Consider the following 22,256-nt stretch of genomic DNA (forward strand, 5'->3'; position numbering starts at 1 on the left):
ATAAACTAGGAATTTCTTAACCAGTTAGGCCAATATATAACACAGTGTGGGGGTAGAACTTATTTTCTGTCTCAGGCTTTGGCTCTTTCTGATGTACCTCTGGCTGCTGGCTGAAGCAGAACCTTGGTTCCACTAGAACCTTGGCCACGATGCACACACGTCTGTGCACAACCAATGCTGTGTAATAATGTAGCATGCATCTGCCATTCTACTGCATGTAAGTTTCCTTCTAATAGAGCCACATAATAGCTGCAATGCTAACATCACTCAAAGAATTTTATGGGCAGAATCATTTCTGGTTTGATCTCATTTTTTGTCCAACTTTTTTCCTAATACTTTTAAAATTTAAGTCTTAACTTTTTATGATCTTTAAGTAGTTGTGCAAAGGGGTTTTAACATGTCAGTTTCTGAATAAAATGCATCTTGATCAATGTCATCCCTTCCATTTTCTCCTCCATCTCTCACTGATATTTCTTGTCTGATGATTGCCAAATTATGATTTTTATTATTCTATTACTCCTTTAAAAATTACAAACATTCTATTCTAGGGATTAGCTTTTTCTTCCTATTCTTTTTTTTTTTTTTTGCCAGTCTTGGGGCTTGAACTCAGGGCATAGGCACTGTCCCTGAGCTTCTTTTGCTCAAGGTTAGTGCTCTATCACTTGAACCACATTTCCAGCTTTTTTGGCAGGTTATTGGAGATACAAGTCTCACAGACTTTCCTGTCCAAGCTGGCTTCAAACTGTGATCATCCATTCTTAGCCTCTTGAGTAATAAGGACTACAGGCGTGAGCCATTGGTGCCTGCATATTTATTTTTATGTCAATATAGACTTGTGACTTTTTAAGAGAAAATGAAAATTAGCTCAAGGAAAATGTATACCACACAGCATTGTGATCCAAACAATGTGTAAAGCTCTCTTACAAGATTTTATATGTCCAGACTTAAACCAGTAGCTGGAGCTGATGCAGATACACTGTTGGAACAGAGTCTAGAAGTGAACTATCAAACAAATGGGTAGTGAAAGGGAAACTCTTTGGGAGTCTGGAAAGAAAATTATCTGGCACCATGCCTTATCCTGTACACTGAATCAATTTCAAACAAGTTTCAAATTTTCTTTAAAGGACTGAAAGTCTACATTACTATCAATAAAGAATTGGAAAATTATGGCATCTCCTTACAATAAAATGAGGGTTGAACAAAAGTCAGTAAGGAAGTCAGGCACCAGTGGCTCATACCTATAATCCCAGGTACTCAGAAGGCTGAGATCTGATGGTTGTAGCTCAAAGCCAGCCTGGGCAAGAAAGTCTCTGAGACCTTTTCTCCACTAAACTACCAAAAAAAGCCAGAAGCTGAGCTGAGTTCAACTCACAGAGTGCTATCCTTGAGGATAAAAGCTCAGGGACAGAGTCCAGGCCCAGGATCCATAACTGTGTGTGTGTGTGTGTGCGCGCGCATGTGCTCACACACACACACACACAAATCAGTGAGATACTCTGAACACATATAGATGTATTTTCTGGATATATTTTACTAAGAAGGTACCTAGGATTAAAGGCATGGATTATAGCCACCAGCCACCATCACTGGGCTCTTTCTTTCTGACAGGGTCTCCTTATGTAGCTCAGGTTGGCCTCAGCCTCATTATGTAGATATGTGTTTCTGACTGGCCTCTACCTTGTGATCTCCTGCTTCAGCCTCCTTAGTGTTGGGATTCAGGTATAAACCACCATGCTGTGTGCTACAGCTTTTGACTGGCCCTAAATCAAGAGACTTAGGTTGGCTCTTGGTGGATCACATAAATGGTTATGTGCACACATTTACCAACCAGTATAATGTTCATTTTATACACTTTACTTTTTGTCTTCTTTATGAATACGGTTGGTTCATAAAATGTTAAGCTATGCAAGTGCTACCAGTATTTCTGAGGGTTTATGCTTCAGAAATATGTGATTATTGCCTATTTTGTTGTGCACAGTGGCCTTCCATGTGTGCCTGGGTTCTCATGTTTACCAAATATCCTTTGAAAAGTAAGAAATGCCTTTATATTAAAAAAATCCTTCCTGAAATTTTATTTCTGAGATTTTTGATCTTTGGGGATTTTGGACATTAGGTGATTTTGCTCTTTTGTCATTTTAACATTAAGGATTATGGCATTAGTGATTGTGTCTTTTGGGATGATGACTGAAACTATCTTTTATACTCTTTAATATTTACATATTACTAATTTTGAAAGTAATCAATGAAGATCAGACAAACCTGCTAATGGAGAAGCCTAGTTCTTGACAGATTATAGAAGGATAAGGGGAAGGGCTGACAGTTTGCATTCCCACTGCCAGTGTACCCCAATGCACCTCCACTCTTTATGAGACATTACTCTGCTCTTAAAAGAATCATTACCAAAGATCCTTTACATATTTCCTGAGAAGAACCATTGCTCACCTGTGCTTGATATCAAGAGATAGGTCAAAAGCATTCTCATTCTTTCCTACGTTATGTTTGCCGGTCCTGGGCTTTGTGCTCTTTGTGCTCTATCACTTGAGCTACAGTGCCACTTCCGGCGTTTCATGAGTTTACTGGAGATAGGAGTCTCAAGGTCTTTCCTGCCTAGGTTGGCTTCGAACCTTGATCCTCAGATCTCAGTCTCCTGAGTAGGTAGGCTTACAGGCGTGAGCCACGGGTGCCTGGCTTCTTTCCTACTTTAGCTCGTGATGGTTCTACTTAGATGAACCTTATCCTATATTATGATAAATATATGACCCAAATCCAAGCAATTGAGCACACCACCCCCAAAGTCAGATTAGGCTTCAAATGTCAGTTATTTACTCATCAGCTGTTGTCGTTTTCCAAGTTCTCCAGTTTCTTGGGTTAAAATGGAGAGCCGTTTCAGCATCCATCTGGGGGAGAAGGGCACGTAGAGATGGCAGGCCTCGTGATGGGCAGGGCCTGGCCAGTTGTAACGTGCCAGCCACATGAAGCCTACAGTCTTCAAGTATTCCTTGGTAAAATAAAAGTAAACGAATGAAACCAGTATCGATCCCAATGTATGGGAAGACCTTCCACCCCAACCCCGGGAAGCGATCATCAGGGAGATATTTTGCCTCCCCTGGAGAAAAAGAAAAGAACAAGCAAGCAAGTGGTCCTTGGGGCGGACTTTCTCGGAACGAAGCCGACACCTGTTACCGTCCTTCACCTCCCAGATCCTTCTGGAAAAGACGCCTACGCCCTGCGATAAATCGAGCCCGCCACTTCCTATCCACCGATCCCTTATTCTGCGGCCCCCAGGCCGTGGCGGCCGGGTCCGATCGGCACGGCCAGGCCGCAGCTGCGCTCTCAGTCTCCGGTTCTCGCCTCCCCGCGGACGGAGGGCCCGCGCGGCGAACCCAGGGGACGGCGAGGCCCCGGGAGAGGCGACACGGGGCCCAAGTCCGCGGAGAACGATTACGACCAGGGCTGGGCGCCAAGAGGTGCCGTAATGGAGGCGGGCGAGCTCCAAGAGCCGGCAGAATGCGCCAGGGCGAGCCGGCGCCGCCGCCAGGACGCCGGGTCGCGGGCCGCCGGGTCTCCGCGCTGGGCCGCAAACACCGCCTCAGCCTCCAGCCCACGCCCGCTGTGTCCCGGCTTCTCAGTGGCCAGCGGCCGGGGGTTAACCTTTCACCGCGGCGCGCTGTCCAATCGCAGGCCCGCTCTCATACGGCCGCGGGGCGAGCGGAGCGTGGGGGCGCGGAGCGGCGTTGCGGCTCGGTAGGATTCTCCAAGCGCGTGTGCGCCGTCGCCGCGGGCCGAGCGCGGGCTGCGGGCGAGCCGGGCGCTGCGCAGACTCCGCAGGCGCCGGCGGGAGGGGTCGAGGCGCGGCGCGGCGCGGCGCGGGCTGCTCCCGGGCCCAGGTGAATGGAGTAACCTGACAGCGGGAGCGTGGCGACGGCGAGCGGCAGGAAATGGCGGCGGCGGCGGCGGCGCCGGGCGGCACCGGGAGGCCTGGGCTGTGACGCGCGCGCCGGAGCGGGGTCCGGATGGTTCTGGAAGGCCCGCGGCGCCCGTGCTGCAGGTGAGATGGGCTCCCCGCGGGGCCGGCTTTGTGTCCGGGGCGGGGGCGGCTCCGCCTCCGTCTCCGCGAGAGGCCCGCGTGGGCGCCCGGGGTCGGGCTGCGCGGGGCCCGCCGCAGGCCGCGACGCGGACCTCGCACTCGCGGAGTCCCAGAGCCCCGGAGCGCGGATGGCGCGGCCTGCGGGCCGGGGCAGCGCCGCGCGGCCTGCGGACCGGGGCTGGCCGACCCCGGCTCCTCCGGTCCCGCCGTTCCCGGAGCGGGCGCCGGTGCCTCCCGCACCGAGGGAGCCGCGTCCGCTCTGCCACCCCACCCCGACCGGACCCAGGGTTTTGACAGATCGGGCTCTGCGCGCGAAGCTGGTGCCGAACACCCGGCGTGCCCGCGCTGCACCGGAGTCCCGAGAGCGATCCGGGCCTGGGTCGGACCCCTGATCCGGGGGACCCAGTGGACACCTATGGAAGGCCGCGGCGGGCCCGGGGCAGGCGGCACGGCGCTGGCCTCAGGTCCCTCCCTGGAAGGACCGTGTGTTTATTGGCAGGTGACCAGATCTGGCCCCAGGGGGGGCGGGTGGCCGAGGCCATCTTTGCCCCTCCCCTCGGATGTTTTTGTGCGGGCGGGGGCGGGGGGGGAGGGAGCTTGAGAAAGAAGCCTTTCCCATGCTTTTGAATCTTGGGGGGGGGGGGGGATAAAAAGTCAGTGCGTTCTAGATTAGCACGTTAGGAGAATGTGGACTGTCTGTCAGAGCGGAGCCGCAATCATTTGTGCCTGCAGGACTGAGCTCGTATCTTGAAGATTTGCGAAAATTGGATGAGTTGGGGAGCTCCCGTCTGTGGTGGTTCAAGGGATAAGTTACAGTTCTCTGGATGGTCCGACTTTGAAAACCTTCATCTGATTACAGTGTATTTCTGAATCTTTACAGTTGTGGTTGGTAGTTGTCTTCTTGGAGCTCGTTTTCAGGTGCAGGAGACCATGAAGAGGGGCTCAATTAAGAGTCTGGCAACTTCGAAAAAAAAAAGGTTTCAGAAAAACGAGCCTTTTAGGGGGGAATGGTGCTAGGATTTGAACTCAGAGCCTCTTGCCTGCTAGTCAGATGGCCCACCACTTGAGCCACCCCAAAGTGCTTTCTCTAAAAAAGGATTAAGTAAGCTGGAAATGTATTGGTATAAATATTAAATTCTGTAAGTAAAAAGAGCTCACATAACACTGAAAGATCAATTCTCCTAACATATAGTAACTTTTGACATTATTATTATTATTATTATTATTATTATTATTATTATTATTTGGGTCCTGTCGTGGGGCCTGAACTCTGGGCCTGGGTGCTGTCCCTCAGCTCTTCAGCTCAACGCTAGCGTTCTACCACTTGAGCCACAGCACCACTTCCAGCTTTTTTCTTTTTGCTTATGTGGTGCTGAGGAATCGAACCCAGGGCCTCATGCATGCAAGGCAAGCGCTCTACCACTGAGCCACCTTCCCAGCCTGACATTATTAGTGTTTGGAAACTGGGTCCTGGAATAGTCTGTTTTGCTCCCTTTGGCACTCTGTATGTTATAGATACAGTATACAGATACATATATCCATACATATAATTACTTTTATACTTCATTTAGAGCACATTATGTAAAACTCAATAACAACGTTGCTTTTAATGTGGTTGCCAGTAATGCTGTTTATAGATTTACTTGTGGCACTGACATGTTTTAGGAAAAGCTGAATTAGTCCATTTTAATAAGAGACTTGTTCTTGAAATGGTTTTTGTAAGAATTTCCTTCCCATGCCACCATCATTGTTGTAGATCAGGTCTCAGGAGTGGATTGTGCCTGTGGTTCTGCTGTTGTTGATTTTGATTGACTTGATCTTGGTTTATATTTGTGGCATTATGTGAGAGGTAGTACATTATGTGATAGGCAGTGGAGCATTACTTTCTAGGGAGCATAACACTGCATTAGGATATTTTATTCTCTGCTTTTGTCTGTTTTGGAAGATGCTTGTTTCATTTGAGGAAGCAGGTATTCGTAGACAGTCTCTCTGTGATCTTAATGTGGTCACCTGAGCAGAGAGATAAGAGAAACAGTTGAGCGCTTCATTATTGTGTGCCAAGATGTGTCAGGCTCTTTATATGCATTCTTAATCCATTGTCTTCTAAATGTGACATACAAGTGAAGTAGGACACAGGGCTCATGGCCCTGAGTTGGGAATGTGTAGTGGCAGAGCCAGACTGAAGCATGGCTTGATTTCAGAGTCTTCCAGCATGGTCTTTGCACTGCGCGGTGTTCCAGGGCAAACTGTGCCGTATGTGAGTGCTCACTTCCCTGTCCAGCCTCAGGTGTTCTCATTGTGTCTTATCTGAATACTTCACGTTCTTTTTAGTATAGTAAAATATAAGCTATGACTTCAGCCATTTTAGCTATAATACAGTACACTTAAAATGGAGTAAATTGACATCCTTTTTCTTCTTCCCTAATCAAAAGTCTACCCATTAACATTAAACTCCTCTGTCACTGCTCCACCCCTAGGCAACCTCCATTCTACTTCTCCATGAATCTTACTGCTCTGGCAATTTCATCTAAATGGAATCATACAGTAATTGTCCTTTCCTGCCCAACTTGCCTTTAGGGTTCGTTGGTTCATAGCGTGTTACTTTCCCTCTTTTGAAGACTGAATGATATTCCATCTGATCACCAGTGTAGGATGACTTAAGAATTTTTAGCAATACATATTCTGTAGAAAGCGAACTTCAGATTTGATCCTTTCCTGGCCTACCACTGTGAGGAATGGTATGTCCTCACCAGTCACATGATCACAAGGGTCTACAAACAATACTGTAGGGTATACTTGTAAGCTAGGGAGTTTGGTAGGATAAATTTATCACATACATTTTCTACTTAGTATATTGTGGGCTTCTTGACTCCTGACTGGATGGAGAGGGAGGAGCTCCTGTACATGCCTTCTGTGTTTGTCATTCATTCATGAGTTGGTCTTGACTCCTTTGAACAGTACTACTGGGAATGTAGATACACAAATAGTATCCATTCTAGTCCCTGCTTCTCTTCTTTGGTGATAAGCCCAAAGTGGTCAGATTGTTTCTTGATTATCAAAACACTGGAATGTTAAGTTTTCTCAGGATTCTTCTGGACTTTAGTGCTACAAATAGTTCCTATATGTTTAAAAAAAAAGGCTAAACCCTTTTGAAAACTAGGAATTTCTCTTTAAAAAAATTGGTCCTGGTTTCTATCACCTGTCTTGCTATGCATATGACTGAATTCATTCAGCCGCTTAAATGTAGAGTGATGTGCTCTGGTGAATGCCATAGGAAGGTCTCTCTCTCTTTTTTTTTAAATAGGAGGTTGGAGCCACATGATTTATTTTACCTTTTCCTCTGATAAGGGCAGTCCAGAGTTTAGCTTCTCCATATGCCAGCATGTGTACTATTCTACCTGATGGACAGGGCTCTCTGTAGGTCTTCTCATGTACAGTGCAATCTTCAGTTGGTAGCATTACTTCCTTAATATCCTCCTTCCTAAGCCTGCGGGGCTTGGACCTTTTCCTATTTATTTTTTGATTCACTGACGTTTACCAAACCCAATTTTCACTTCTTAACAATCTCTGGTTAACATTAGAATCTCCTCTGCAGAGACAAGTGTTTAATACTTTATAACCTGAGAGAATCATGTTTTAGAAGACCACAAAAATACCAGTGAAGGTTGGTGGCATGAGGTGTGGAGGTTGAAAATTAGATGAGGAGCTTAGGGCAAGGATAACTCAGGGCCCACATGTAATTAAACTCCCTTTTGTTTTAATTTGCCAAAGTGAAAGAGGAAATGAGACTAATTCTAATTGGCATTGATTAATGAAAGGAAGTGTACCAATTAAGAGGAAACATTTCTTTGTTAAGAATAATTGATGTAGTGTGCTTAAAATAATAGCAATGTGGAAAATGTATGGTCATCTTATAGATGACAGAAATGCTTTTCACATACAGTTGTAAAGAAACTGGATAAAAGCCATAGGCATAATGAAAAAACATAATGGGGTAAAGTCTTTCAAATGGCCTATGAGAAGAAATACTTGAGCAAAACAACTTAAGGGAGAAGGGTTTATTTCAGTTAGGGTTTTAGTCCATACAGGGGAGGGTGGGGCAGAGCAGCCCAGCTCAAATCACTGGGGTTTGGGGGCAGAGGGATCCAGTCAAGGCGCAGTCAAGATGAGCCACAAGTAGGCACTGCTCAGCCAAGCTGTGATGCCAGAATAACCATCTATTCAGCAGTGAACTCCTGTGTAGACCGCGTGGGCTCTTTCAGGTAATGGGTGCCTTATGTGTTGGTCTAAACAGCAGGACTGCTTGGTGGGGCTGGTAATCCTGTAAATGAGAGAAGACAGAGAGGAGACATTATTTTTGAAGTATAGCAAATGAAATGGAAGTTTGGGAGTCATGTAAGAAAGCCATTGTTAAAATAAATTCCAAGTACAAATCTGCTTTCCCATTTACCTAAAGTTGTCGGTACTCAGCTAACCACCACTTATATACTATTAGAGTGTTTGCCACAAAACATTGTCTGAGAATGTCAGCATGACTGTTACCAGAAATAAAATGTGACAGGCTCCAGTTGGGCCTCAGGGTTTTGGGTTTCGAGGTTTGCAGTGACATTAGTGCTCTTGGCTGGGACAGGATAGAAGAATGAGAGTAGTGTTCCTGCGTATCCACCGCCAGGACAGTGCCTGGCCTACAGGAGGGGCCTAGTATTGTTGGGCAAGTACATTAGTTAACTTTATAATGCTTTTTGAAGTTTTTGGAGTCTTAACACAGTTGGGTGGAATAAAATTGCCTTCATATTAACATTTTTAGAAAGAGTATTACTATTCTTAAGTAGCCACCTGGTCCTTCTTCATTTGGGATGTACATATGACTGCATAGAAATGTTACAAAGAAAGAGGTGGTAAGAATCACAGGGCACAGTTGCTGTAACAATTGGAGATGTATTGGTATTGTAGACTTTCCTGTTGTTCATATGGCCTACCCCAATCTTTTTTTTTTTTTGGTGCCAGTCCTGGGGCTTGAACTCAGGGCCTGGGCACTGTCCCTGAGCTATCAGTATCCCTGAGGGATAGGCTAGTGTTCCGCCACTTTGAGTCACAGCACCATTTTTGGCCTTTTGGTAGTTAATTGGAGATAAAAGTCTCAGAGACTTTCTTGCCCAGGCTGGCTTTGAACTGTGATCCTCAGATCTCAGCCTCCTGAGTAGCTAGGATTACAGGCGAGAGTCACTGGCTCCTGGCTTCCGGTTTCTTCTTAAGTGACAGCTCAATATCACTTAAATATATTACAAAAGCAATTATGTCACAAAAGCGTATCTGAAAAAGTTCTTTTGTGGTTAGAAAAGTCAGTTAATTCATCTAGAATTTTGGAAAATGCTATCTTTGACTTATAATAAGAAGGAGCTCACGTAGTTTCGTGGTAGATCCTTGCCTAACCCCAGATTTGGATCCTAGCACTGCAAAAAAAATACGATTCCAGATAATCCAGAGGTGGAGGTTACTGATGGAATGGAATCAATAGCATAAAATGAGCCAGGATTAAGATACTTCCATTCAAGTCGGGCCTAGTTGTGTCCATTGATACTCCTAGCACTTAGGAGGCTGAAGCTGGAGGATCACTAGTTCAAGACCAACTTAGGTTATGTAGTGAGATTCTGACTTGTCCCTCCCCCTGAAAAGAAATCTATGTTTTATTTTAGTTTGAATTTCAGTAAACTCAATTTATGATTAAGGACAACTTGCCCTGGACTTTTCTAGACTTGGTTTTAATTTTCTCAGAAGTATAATGAGAAAATGTAGGAAGTCTTATATATCTTACGGTCAAAATTTCTGGAATGCCCATATAGTCCAGGGACACCTGAGTGTGGACAGTCTGAGTGTGGAAACGTGCAGATGTCAATGCCTTTCAAGCACTGAGGTTTGAAAATAGTGAGCAGGGTGGAGACCTAACTTGTTCTGGGCAGGAAATGGGGGTAAGACCCCTGGGAAGTAAGGCTTGCATGGGGCGATCAGATCTGGGAGCAACAGGTGAATTTTCTGTCTCCCCCACTAGATCAGTGTAGTGTTTGTTGGCTTAGGAAAATCTGACAGAATCCTTCAAAACTTTCTACCTGGTCTGTATGACAGAGGGACAGGAACCCACAGAGCGATGCATCGAGTAGGCACCTAGGGTTGTCTATTTTATTTTGCCAGTCCTGCGGCTTGAACTCAGGGTCTGGGCACTGTCTGAGCTTCTTTTGCTCAAGGCTTGCACTCTACCACTTGAGCCATAGTGCTACTTCTGGCTTTTTCTGTGTATGTGGTACTGGGGAGTCAAACCCAGGGCTTCATGCTTGCTAAACAAGCATTCTACCACTAAGCCACATTCCCAGCCTGGGAATGTGTATACTACTGTACTGCTACCACCCATTTTTTCAGGGTTATGCCTATTGTATACCTATACATTAAAAGGGGGAATTAAAAAAAGGAGACTCTAAATTCTAATTCTTCATTTATGTGTGTTTTAGAATTCTCAAGTAATCTTAGCCCAATCAGAATTGGAGAACTTTAAGGACAAGGCAGAATTCTTGGATAAAAATAACAGAACACCCTAAGGTGGCAAAGAAGTGCCATGTGGAGAGAGAAGTAACACTGAGTTGGATTTTGAGCAGGGGGAATGTCTGACCAATAGAATGAGTAGAACTGATTTTGTACTGCTATTTAATACTTGCTCTTAGTCCAATCCTCTTCAATCAACTATGTGAAGGCATTGCAGAAGAGTGCTTTCTTTTGCCATATGTTTAGAAGACTGAAATTCCACTGACATATGACAGGCCTCTGAAGGAGAGTTTACCAAGTTTATGTAAACCCCTAGCTTTCTGTTGCTGAATATTTGAGGGTTCTAGGACCTAATGAGACCATTCTTGGGTTAAGAACTTGGACATGAGGGTTGGGAAGGTGGCTCAGTGGTAGAGCGCTTGCCTTGCATTCATGAGGCCCTGGGTTCGATTCCTCAGCACCACATAAGCAAAAAGAAAAAAGCTGGAAGTGGCGCTGTGGCTCAAGTGGTAGAGCTCTAGCCTTGAGTTGAAGAGCTGAGGGACAGGGTCCAGGCCCAGAGTTCAGGCCCCACGACTGTCAAAAAAATACAAAAAAACAAAAAACCGAATTTGATATGTGATGTATTTTCAGATGACAAAGAAATGTTCTCAACTTTTAGCCCTAGAGAACACGCGCGCGTGCACACAAACACACATACACACACACACTATACAAGTTGTGCTTTGTCTAAGTAACATGCTCTGGCAAAAATGCTTATGAACAGTCTATTGTAGTTTCAGCTGTATTTGTTTATCTATGTTATTTCACTGTGTATATAATAACAATTTCTCTTAAAATAATACTTGTTATTTCACTGGAGGAAGAAGAAGTTGTTATACAGACTGAGTTCAGGATTGTGCATAGATTTAGCTGTCAGGTCACCTTATTCTCTTACTCTGGAAATTTCTCAGCTTGTGTCTTTTATAATGCTGACATTTTGAAAGCATTCAAGCCAACTGTTTTGTAAAATGAACCTTCAATTTGTTTTTTATGCTTCCTGTGGCAGGAAGGTTACATGAGATACATGCCAGTTTGTCTTAATACAGATGATCTTTGTTACTTTGATCTTAGAGTTTCCAGGATTTTCTACTGTGTAAAACAGTGGAAAAACACCAATTTTAACTATTCAAGTAATCTTTCAGAGGTGTGTAAGCTTTTTGTCATCGTTATTCAATAGTTTTGGTATCTGTTAATGACACTTACCTTAGTTACTAGTGTGATGGTGATTTTTTTCTGTCATTCTGGTTACATTTATTACACATTGAATGTTTTACCAGAAATAATTGATTTGGCAGTACTAGGATTTGAACTCAGGGTCTTGAGCCTGCTAGGCTGGGGTGATCCCATTGAGCTATGCTGGTTCTGCTGGTTACTTTTAGGGGATAGGTTATTTTTAGGGGATAGTGTGCATGAGCTGTGATCAGCCTGCTTTAGGCCTCCTGTTCTAAAAGGGATCACAGGTGGGAGCCACTACCTCTAGCTTCTCTTCTATGGAGAATCTTTCATACGTTCTACTGGACTGGCCTGACCCCAGTTCCTCCCAGTTTCAGTCTCTCTTGGGGGCACTGTGGTGTCCTGAGGAGGGCAGACATAGGGAGTGTGGCACAGCAGTTGTGAGGCTCTGCTGGCCCCTTTGCCTGGACTTGGAATGTTTAGGTGGTCTCTAGGTGGTTCTTGGATGATCAGTCCTTTGTTAGTATTTTTCTTATTACACTGTCTTAATGTACAGAAAATGGAATTCCTTTTTCATGTAGATATTTGTTTGGTGTAAAAGATGAGCAAAGGATAATCACAACTTGAATAAAAATTCTACAACTTGTTGCTGAAGAGTGAGGTACAGAGACTTGGAATTGTGTTAACCCTAAAACCTACCATGAAAGCTGGTGATGTGTTAAGTACTTAACCTATCTCAAAACAAAACTGGCCAGTCTGTGTCATTGTGGGTCACTAGAGGAAGGAGGAGGGTGTTGGTGCTGTTTTCCTGTTGGGACATTTTTTTGTTGTTGTTGGTCATGGGCCTCAAACTCAAGGCCTGGGCACTGTCCCCGAGCTCTTTTGTTCAAGGCAAGCACTCTACCACTTGAGCCACAGCACCACTTCTGGTTTTCTGGTGGTTTGTTGGAGATAAGAGTCTCATAGACTTTCCTGCCTGGGCTGGCTTTGAACTGTGATCCTCAAATCTCAGCCTCCTGAGTAGCTAAGATTACAGGTGTGAGCCATTAGTGCTGGGCCCATTTTTTTTATAAAGTAAATTTTTATTTATTTTGATAAAATAAAGTATCTCCATATGGAGATCTTTTCCATGTGGAGATTTTGATGGATGGAATTTGTTAAAATGGTATTTGACTTATGTTCGTTTTCACTTTTGGAATAAATCTAATTTTAGGCATGATTATGTTGAAGTCTAAACATAATAACATTTATGTTACAGATTTGGAAAACCCCAGAAGTTTGTTGAGTTCATAGAGGAATGTGTGGACAGAAGGGCTTTGAATCGGTGGTTTACATGACAGATATTGAATAACTTATCATTTAAAGGTTTAGGAGGGGAGCCTTCTTTTTAAATTTTCTTTTTTGGCTATATGGATTTGAACTCATACTTGCTTAGCAGGCACTATACCACTTGAGCCACTCTACCAACCTCAGGAAGTTTTTTTTATTAACCCAGAATCATATCTCTATAAACCGTTGTCTTCACAAAGGTCACTCATAGCTTGGATTTTTATTCCTCAGTTCGAAAACTAATACATTTCTGAATTGTAGGATAATTTAAAATGCAGAAAGGTTTAAGGAAAATGAAATATTCAACACAGGAATCAGACATAAATCGGGTGAATATTCCTCTACTTCCTCTATTACTGACCTTTTCTTTAGAAGTGAACTTAGATACTGTCATGGTCTCACTGTAACAAAAAGCATCCTGCTCTTTTCATTCTATAGCAGCAAGCTGGCACTGGGGCTAAGTCCTCCCTTGATGGCCTTTCCACTTCATTTTGAAAGGCTCTTTCAATTAACTCTTGCTGTGGTTGTAATCATTACATCCCCATTGTCAAGATACAATTGCTGACTTTCTCCAGTGGCATGTTTTACGGTTTGGACTCAGGTGACAAATTAGGCCCCTCCTGTGCTAGTAAAGTGGGAAATGTGTATCACCTTCCTGGTACTTGAAGATACCTTCCTTCTAGAATTGTGAGATCAGAGCTTTACAGTTCTGCATACTGAAGTCAGGGAAGAAAAAATAAATTCTGGAAAAGGAAAAGGGAGTTTTCTTCCCCTTATTTCCAATAGGGAGAATTATATTTTTATTTTTACTTTGTATTTGCCCTTCTGCCATATAACCTGTCCATAGCCATGGTGCCTTCAGTGACCTAGGCTTAGTCACAGTTAAAATAACGCTTTGGATCTCCCAGGACACTTTTGGTGTTAGGAACTTAAGCCCTTCAAAGATTTTTAGTTTTCCTTAGTAGGATGTTTGTTGGAGTTAGATTTTTAGTTTTCCTTAGTAGGATGTTTGTTGGAGTTAAAGCAGAGTGTTCATGGTGTGTGTGTGTGTGTGTGTGTGTGTGTGTGTGTGTGTGTGTGTGTGTGTGTGTGTGTGTGTGTGTATGTGTGTGTGTGTGTGTACGTACGTGTGTGCGCGCACACGTGCGCGCATATGTGTTTCTCTCTTACCATGGGACTTTTTGAGGATAGGCTGAAATTGATCATATTACCTGGAAATTAATTATGTCAGAATCTGTCACATGCTGAAATGGATGAGGTTAGAAGTTTCTGCTCATTCATTTTGAACATTCATACTAGGAAGCTGTCTGCTTTTCACCTCCACACTGGAGGGTTCTTGTTACTGGTCTTTAAAAGATATACAATACTACTTCATTTACATGGTAAAGGAGTTGTCTGATGGCTTGTATCGAAACTTAGCCTAAAACTTAACATCTGGTAGGTAGCTTGTCTATTTCAGAGTTATCTTAAAGGATATGAAACAGGATCTCTCAGATTTGTAATTTAAGGCATGGTTATGAATAAAAGTTACAAAGTCATTTATTGGCTTTGTATTACCAACATAAATAAGCCACTGTTATAGTTACTGTGTTATCTTTCTGAGATATAAACTTTATTGCCTAGGGAAACAATTGGATAATTTTGCAATAGTTATTGGATAATCCAGAGTAAGACACTCTAGGCCATGTTCTTTGTTCTTACCAAAGGACAATACGAAATGGATTTAAGTCACTTGATGAGGTAGCTAATTTAGGAGATGCACACGGACATGCTGGGATATGGGAAGATGTGTCCTGTGAAGCATGGCGGCTTATGTACTACAGTGTTTGCTGAGTATTTTTAAAGCCAAGAGTGTTTAATGCCAAGAGTTCTCCTGTGTATCTAACTGGATTGTACTAACAAGTTTTTCCCTCAGTGTATTATGATGCAGTACTAGTTTTAAACAACAGCCCTTTCAGAAATGTACTATCTTCTTGTCCCCAGTTGCTAAATTATTTTATGAGATCTTAATCCTGATAAGGTGAATATGAAAGTTTGATTAAGTAGTCAATTTCTGAAGATTGGTTTTTAAAGAATGAATTATCTCTTCTAAAATATTCTCTCTGATTGTTTTTAGGTTACCTAGGGTATGAATTAATACAGACTTGGAAACTCTGAAAGAACTTAGAATCAGCATTTTGAGGTAAATATGTATATACTAAAGTAGTGTGAAGGGTATGCCAGTCTGAGCTGTTTAGCTCATAGGAGAATACTTGGTGTGTGAAGTGAGAATCATCCATCTGTAATGATGTAAAGGTCTGGGAGTAGCCAGGTGAGAGGAAACCACTACCGATGCGTGTGTCCTCATGAACTTCCAGTGAGCAGGGACACAAGTCTGCCTCATGGCTAACAGACCACTACTTTTCCATAGGAATATTCTATGATCTCACCTAGGAGAGGCACTCCCAATTGGAATTTCTCCCCAACACTAACATTGTTAACTGTGTTCTTGAACTTCGTTAATTCATAAACTAATAATTCTATAAGAGAGCCTAATTTGTTTTTAACTTTGTTTTGGGAAATTGGGATTGCTGGTAGATTTCATGCATGTATGAGATTATTACAAGATTATTTGGATTTTCAGCCAAGTACCCCTACTGGTTACCTTCTTTATTTTATCTGTAAGTGTAAATAAAGGAATAATGCATAATGCTTTAAACTTTTTCTATTTCTAAAGCTCAATAAAGTGTGATCTTTGAAAATGTACTATTTTGAGTTCTTTGTATTCCGTTTGAAATCCTCCCTTGATGGCTTGTCCGGCCTTCTCTGGAAGTTAGGCATGCTATTGTCGCTGCTTATTCTCTTGTTCTTTGTGTTAGTGTAAGATATGGTGTCTTTTGTTTAAAATTTGATACAAAATAATGGCCTTTTATTCAGCTATGCATCTCAGTGGGTTCTTTGGTGTGTGTATTGAGTTTACAGGAGTCTTATACTTGACTATTTTTGCATTTATTTTTAGAGCAGAAGCGTGGGCATGCTGTGATTTTCCAATAATCTGCTATCACAATGTCAAAATGCAGTTCAGACAACAGCAACACAGAGCCCTCAAACACTAAAACGGTAAAGCTGCGTTTTACCATGTGTAGAAGGAGAAAGAGAGTTTATTCATGTGTCTTATTTCTCTTTTTGTTTGTTTTGTCTTGTTTTTGTGGTACCCAGGATGCAAACCAGGGCCTTGCACATGCTAGACAGTTGCTCTGTCATGTATTTCTGAGTGGACAATCTGTGGAAGCTGTGAGACAGCTTCATCAGTTTCATGACTATAAATTACTTGACCAGAAACTTAAAACCTGCAATGGAAAAACAGTCACCAGGAACGACTGCCAGAGCAGTTAACGACAGTCAGTTCATCTGTGAAACTGTAGAACTTTTACTACCAGCAGGAATTCAGAGCTTTTCACTAAGGCCATGTTAAAAGAGATCTGTTAAAAGTTCCAAAAGAATGTGGAATTGGAAATATCATGAGCTTCTGTTTTTACATTATTAGATTACCTATTGATTTAAACATTTTGAGTTTGCTTTCTCTTCATAGAAAGTATGTATACTGAGAAAGTATGTATACTGAAAATTAATTTAAATATTACAACCTTATGGAAAATAAAATTGGGAGGGTTAAACTGTTGTCTTTCATTTCCTTATAAAGAATCTTCTTTGCTCTACCTACCTGTCAGGACTGGTAGGAGGGAAGTAAAAGTGTATTTCCAGACCAATTAGAAATACATATTGAGCTGTCTAGTGAGTCTGCACAGTACATTACTGTGTAGATATTCACTTATTGGTTTCATTTATATGTATATATTGAACATTACAATGGGAAGTTTGAGATAGAAGAATGAGATATATGTCTTTTTCTCTGGGAGTCTGTGTTCCAATAAAGCATGTATGTATGTAGGTCTGTGTGAGTATATGTAAAATGATGTAAATTATGGAAGACAACTAGAAGCTATTTCTGTCATTCAGGTGATGTTTTCTTTCCACATACCTGCTTTCCCCCTCCCCTAGTACTGGAGTTTGAGTTACCATGCCTCCAGGTATAGTTTAGGTATATTTAAATAAAGTCCTGTGCATTTTACTGGAAGTCAGCCTCAGATTGATCCTCCTACCTATATCTCCTATTTAGCTGGGATTACAGGTGTGCACCACTATAACTAGCTTGTTATTTGAGAGGTTTTGCTGACATTTTTTTGCCCAGACCCACCTCAAACCATGGTCTTCCTATCTCCATCTTCCAACAAGGTTGGGTTGGCTTCATGAACCACTGCACTCAGCCTAAACCTGCATTTTTTGTTTATCATATTCTGACTGGTTCAGTATAATGGGTGATAGGCTAAATACAAGACTAGCTCCTGTATTCAAGGATATCCTAGTGTAATGGATTGTTTTAAAGCAAGAGTAGAGATTTAAAAGAAATTATCTGAGTAAGAATTGTAAAATTGCAGATGTATACTTGGGTTTACAGATTGGTGAATGGGATTGAGCACATAGGATTTAAAATATAGGCATCCAAAAAAAAAAAAATCCGGGCGCTGGTGGCTCATGCCTGTAATCCTAGCTACTCAGGAGGCTGAGATATGAGGATAGTGGTTCAAAGTCAGCCCAGGCAGGAAAGTCCATGAGATTCTTATCTCCAATAAACCACTAGAAAACCGGAAAGTGGCTCTGTGGCTCAAGCAGTAGAGCACTCAGCTTGAGCTAAGAGCCAAGGGTCAGCGCCCAAGCCCAGAGTTTAAGCCCCATGACCGACCAAAAAATAAAAAAAGTAAAAAAAAAATAAAATATAGGCATGAATATGTTTAAGTGATCATTTAGGGAGTATTAGGCCTGTACCTGGCAGAGATGATGTGTGATGTAGAGATGAATGGCGCTGTAGGAAGGATGGTCTGGTAAGCTGGGCAGATGATCTCAGTCAGGAGAGGATAGACATTGCAGGATTACATAATTGTGAGCAGGACATGATAATGTTTAAAGCTTCCTTTTTTTGTTGGTTGTGGGGCTTGAACTCTGGGCTTGGGCGCTGTCCCTGTGCTCTTCAGCCCAAGGCGAGCGCTCTACTGCTTGAGCCACAGCGCCACTTCCGGTTTTCTAGTGGTTTATTGAAGATAAGAGTCTCACAGACTTTCCTGCCCAGGTTGGCTTTGAACTGCGATCCTCAGATCTCAGCCTCCCGAGTAGCTAGGGTTACAGGTGTGAGCCACTGGTGCCAGGCCATATGATCACAGATGAATGTGTTTGAGTTCCCAATTTTAATAGCATTCTGTTTAATAAATTACCTTGTAATAGTTTTTTTTACTGCTTATGCATTTTTTGAAAACCTGATAGAATCATTGCCTTTTTTTTTTTTTTTTGGCTGGTCGTGGGGTTTGAACTCGGCCCAGGGGCTGTCCCTGAGTTCTTCAACTCAAGTCAAGCACTCTACTGCTTGAGCCACAGCGCCACTTCTGGTTTTCTGGTGGTTTATTGGAGATAAGAATCTCATGAACTTCCTGCCTGGGCTGGCTTTGAACTGTGATCTTCAGATTGCAGCCTCCTGAGTAGCTAGGATTACAGGTGCAAACCACCAGAGCCATCTTCATGGACTTTTTATTGTAATTTACATGTTTCCTTTCTGTTTTGCTACATTGATATTTCCTTTTACAACATTGTTTCTATTTCCTTTATGTAGAATCTAAATGCTGATAAATGTATACTTCCATTGTTGTTTGATGTTTCTTTCCAACATGTTGATTTTCAAATTGATTTTTAATAGCCAGCCACCTGCACTTTCCATCAAACTCTGCTGATTGTGGACTAAGGAAATGTATGTGAAATGTCATGTTCTTAAGGGGGAGCGTGGGGGGAATGACTTGCATGTTTTGAGAGACAAGTAGTATAATCTGGGCAGTCAGTGAGTTAATTTGCACCCGTTCTTTTCTCAGGCTATGTGCCTCAGTAAGATAACCCTCACTATTCTGATCTTAGGTCCTGTCCCTGCTGGCCTGCAGGCCCGCACCAGGACGATCCTGCGTGGGTGAAGTTGGTGTTTGGGTTCTGCTGGGCCTGAGGAGCAGTGGGGCTAAAGGCTTGTTGTTTGCTTTTAGAATGTGGACCAGCTTGCCTGGGCCATCCTGTTTTCCTTTGTGCTCTTATTTTGTTTTCAAATTAGAGTCTTTTTTCTCTTGTTTCACTAGCAAGGGAAAACTTTCTAGATTTCCCCCATTTATTTCTGAAATAAGCCTTTGCTCCTTTGCAGTTTAAAAAATGATTCACCTAACGCAGAAAGTCGGGGGTGGGGGGAAGGGGAGGAACAACCCTCATCCCTCATCCGCCGAATGGGCTTCCAGCTGTACGGCGCTAGCTCTTAGGGTCATGCTGTGGGGCTTGCATGTTATCTCTTTCTTTTCTTTTTTTTTTTTTTTCTGTTCTGGTAGCTTTTGTTTTTGTCTTATCCCTGGCTTCTTTTTCTTTTTCTCTGTCCCTCTTTTCTTTCTTTCTTTTTCCTATTTGCCTCTTTTCTCTTTTTCTCCTTTTCTTCCTAAAACCTTTTACAGGAAGTGATAATGACAAAGTATCAGTTGGAATACATTTGTTCTTGAGTTGCAGAAATTTCATCTTCAGTTAGCTTTGGTAATAAGGGAATTTATGAGCTCATGTCATTTTCAAGACCAATGTTATGCTGGACTTGCAGGTTGATAGATCCAGTAACCCAGTTTCTTTATTTATGTGTTCTATCTACTGTGCTAGTTTCGTCCTAAGCCTGGGTCCTTTCATGATGGTAATTTCAACAGCAAATGGAGCTATTTCCTGACCCATGTTCATAAGGAAAGAAAGAGTTTTTTTTTTTTTTCTCAACTATCAAATGAAAATCCTGAGCATTTGGCCATTGGATTAGCATCAGCCAGTTCCTCAAGCCAAGGGAGAGTCATGTACCCAGGGGCTTGGGTCTGGGTGACTGGCAGATAGCAGAAAGCTAGAAACTGGGTCTAGTGGGTTGCTGTCGGACTGAGAATACACAGAGTGGGGAATTACTGTTACTTTGGAAGAAGTACAAAGTGAGTGTTTGAGGAAGCCACAAAATCAACTGATGTAGTGCCTGTGGATATGTAAGACATGAGTTCTTCTTCTCTCTTTCTTCCTTTCCCTTTCCCTTCCCCCCCCCTTCCTTTTTTTTTTTTTTTTTTTTTGTGCTGGTCCTGGGACTTGAACTTAGGGCCTGAGTGCTGTCCCTGAGTTTTTGTGCTCAAGGCTTGCACTCTACCACTTGAGTTGCCTCTCCACTTCCAGCTTTTTGGTAGTTAATTGGAGTCTCACAGACTTTTCTGCCAGCAATGGCTTTGAACCACAATCCTCAGATCTCAGTTTTATGAATAGGTAGGATTACAGGTGTGAGCCACCAGTGCCCAGTGACGAGTAGTTATTTCAGTGATAATATGGATTTGAACAAGGGACTAACTAATTCTTTGTGAATAAGATCAGATCTCAAAGGAATACTGTTACTTGGAGGTTTAGTTCAGCATTATTCATAATAGCCAGGACATTGAAATAATAGCATATCTTATCAGCAGACAAGCACAGGAATAAAAGTGAAAAAAATATGTTGCAAGAATTAGAAAAGGACAACAAATGTGTGCTTTACCCATCAGCCTAATGTGCTTTTCCAGTGTCTGTCTCCCTATCTTCCTCTTCCCTCCCCTTTTCTCTTCCTCTCCTGGCTTATTCCTTCCTTCCCTTCTCTTCTGCCTCCACTTTTCTCTCTTGCTCTTAGTAATTCTTTTTTTTTGTGGGGGGGTCCGGTCGTGGGGATTGAACTCTGGGCCTGGGCGCTGTCCCTCAGCTCTTCAGCCCAAGGCTAGCACTCTACCACTTGAGCCACAGCGCCACTTCTGGCTTTTTCTTTTTGCTTATGTGGTGCTGAGAAATTGAACTCAGGGTCTCAGGCATGCAAGGCAAGCGCTCTACCACTGAGCCACCTTCCCAGGCCCTTCTTAGTAATTCTTCATATAGGTTTTTTTCCGAATCATTTGAGAGTAAGTTCCATAATTATGGCCCTTTATTTCCAAACATTCTAGGGTATATCTCCTAAGAATAAGTGTATTCTTTGACTTAGCTTCAGTTCCATTACCAACACTGCTCTTACCAACAGGGATTTTTGTTTGAACATTCCCCCCCCCCCCCCTCTGTACTGGGATTCAAATTCAGGGTTTTGCTAGGTAGCTGCCCTACCATTAGACCCATACCCCAGACCTAGTTTTAAAAATGCTTTCAATAATATCCTTTATGAATGAGATTGGTATCTAAGAAGTACTTGAGTTTGCATGTATAATGTAGCATTATTCACAGTAGCCAAGATAACGAAACAACTAAAGTTTTTGTCAATAGACAGATGAACACACTCTGGAATATTGGTCCTGAAAAGGAAGGACATAGATTAGCATGGAAGTGAGATAAGCCAGACACAGAAAGACAAATACTGTAAGGTCTCACTCCCATGTGGAATCTAAAATGAGCATTCCTACCGACAGAGTAGAGTGACAGTTACAAGGGCAGGAGGTGGGGATGTGGGGCGATGTTGATCAAAGGTACAAAATTTGAGTTACAGATGAGTTAACTCCAGAGGTCTACCATATAACGTGTGGGCCCAGCTTACTAATGCTGTATGTGTCAGATATGTGGATTCATTGCTCACACCACACCAGACAATGGAAGCTATATACAGAGATGTTTCCTGTGCATGTTTACATCAAAACACTGCTCTCTTCACCTTTAAGACAGTCAATGTCACCTTGAAAACAGTCCTATATGATGTTGTTCTCTTTTCCTGCAAAATCCAGACTGAGGTCAAGTATTAGGTTTAGTTCTCATGCTCATGTTTCTTAAGGCCTTTTTAAATTTGGAACATTTTCATCCTTTTTTGTTTGTTTGCACTTTATGATAGGGAAATTATAACAAAGACAGTCCCTCCTCTTTAAAACAATAGTATTTTCTTCTCTTTGATGTTGTAGACTATTTTTCTGAAATTAATTCTTATCCTAACCTGAGAAGAACAGGAGACAGTTGTAGGAGGGGGTTGCTGCTG

General features: G+C 42.7%; 1 protein-coding gene across 3 annotated transcripts in view; it reads left to right on the forward strand.

The window, feature by feature from the left end:
• The first annotated feature begins 3,818 nt into the window (after positions 1-3,818).
• The window catches only part of Dicer1 (dicer 1, ribonuclease III), a 65,970-nt gene continuing 47,532 nt past the window's right edge, over positions 3,819-22,256 (forward strand). For 2 of the 3 annotated variants that reach the window (XM_069997644.1, XM_069997646.1), the window contains exons 1-3: positions 3,819-4,048; positions 15,282-15,347; positions 16,164-16,264. Coding sequence is in view for 1 of the 3 variants with exons in the window: in XM_069997646.1 (XP_069853747.1) it covers positions 16,211-16,264 (54 nt within the window). In the remaining 2 variants the exon portion in view is untranslated. The remainder of the gene's footprint in view (positions 4,049-15,281; positions 15,348-16,163; positions 16,265-22,256) is intronic. The other variant, XM_069997645.1, reaches the window with a different exon arrangement.

The sequence above is a fragment of the Dipodomys merriami genome, unplaced genomic scaffold (genome assembly GCF_024711535.1).
Source record: "Dipodomys merriami isolate MVZ:Mamm:240054 unplaced genomic scaffold, mDipMer1.0.p SCAF_50, whole genome shotgun sequence".
Classification (NCBI taxonomy): Eukaryota; Metazoa; Chordata; class Mammalia; order Rodentia; family Heteromyidae; genus Dipodomys; species Dipodomys merriami.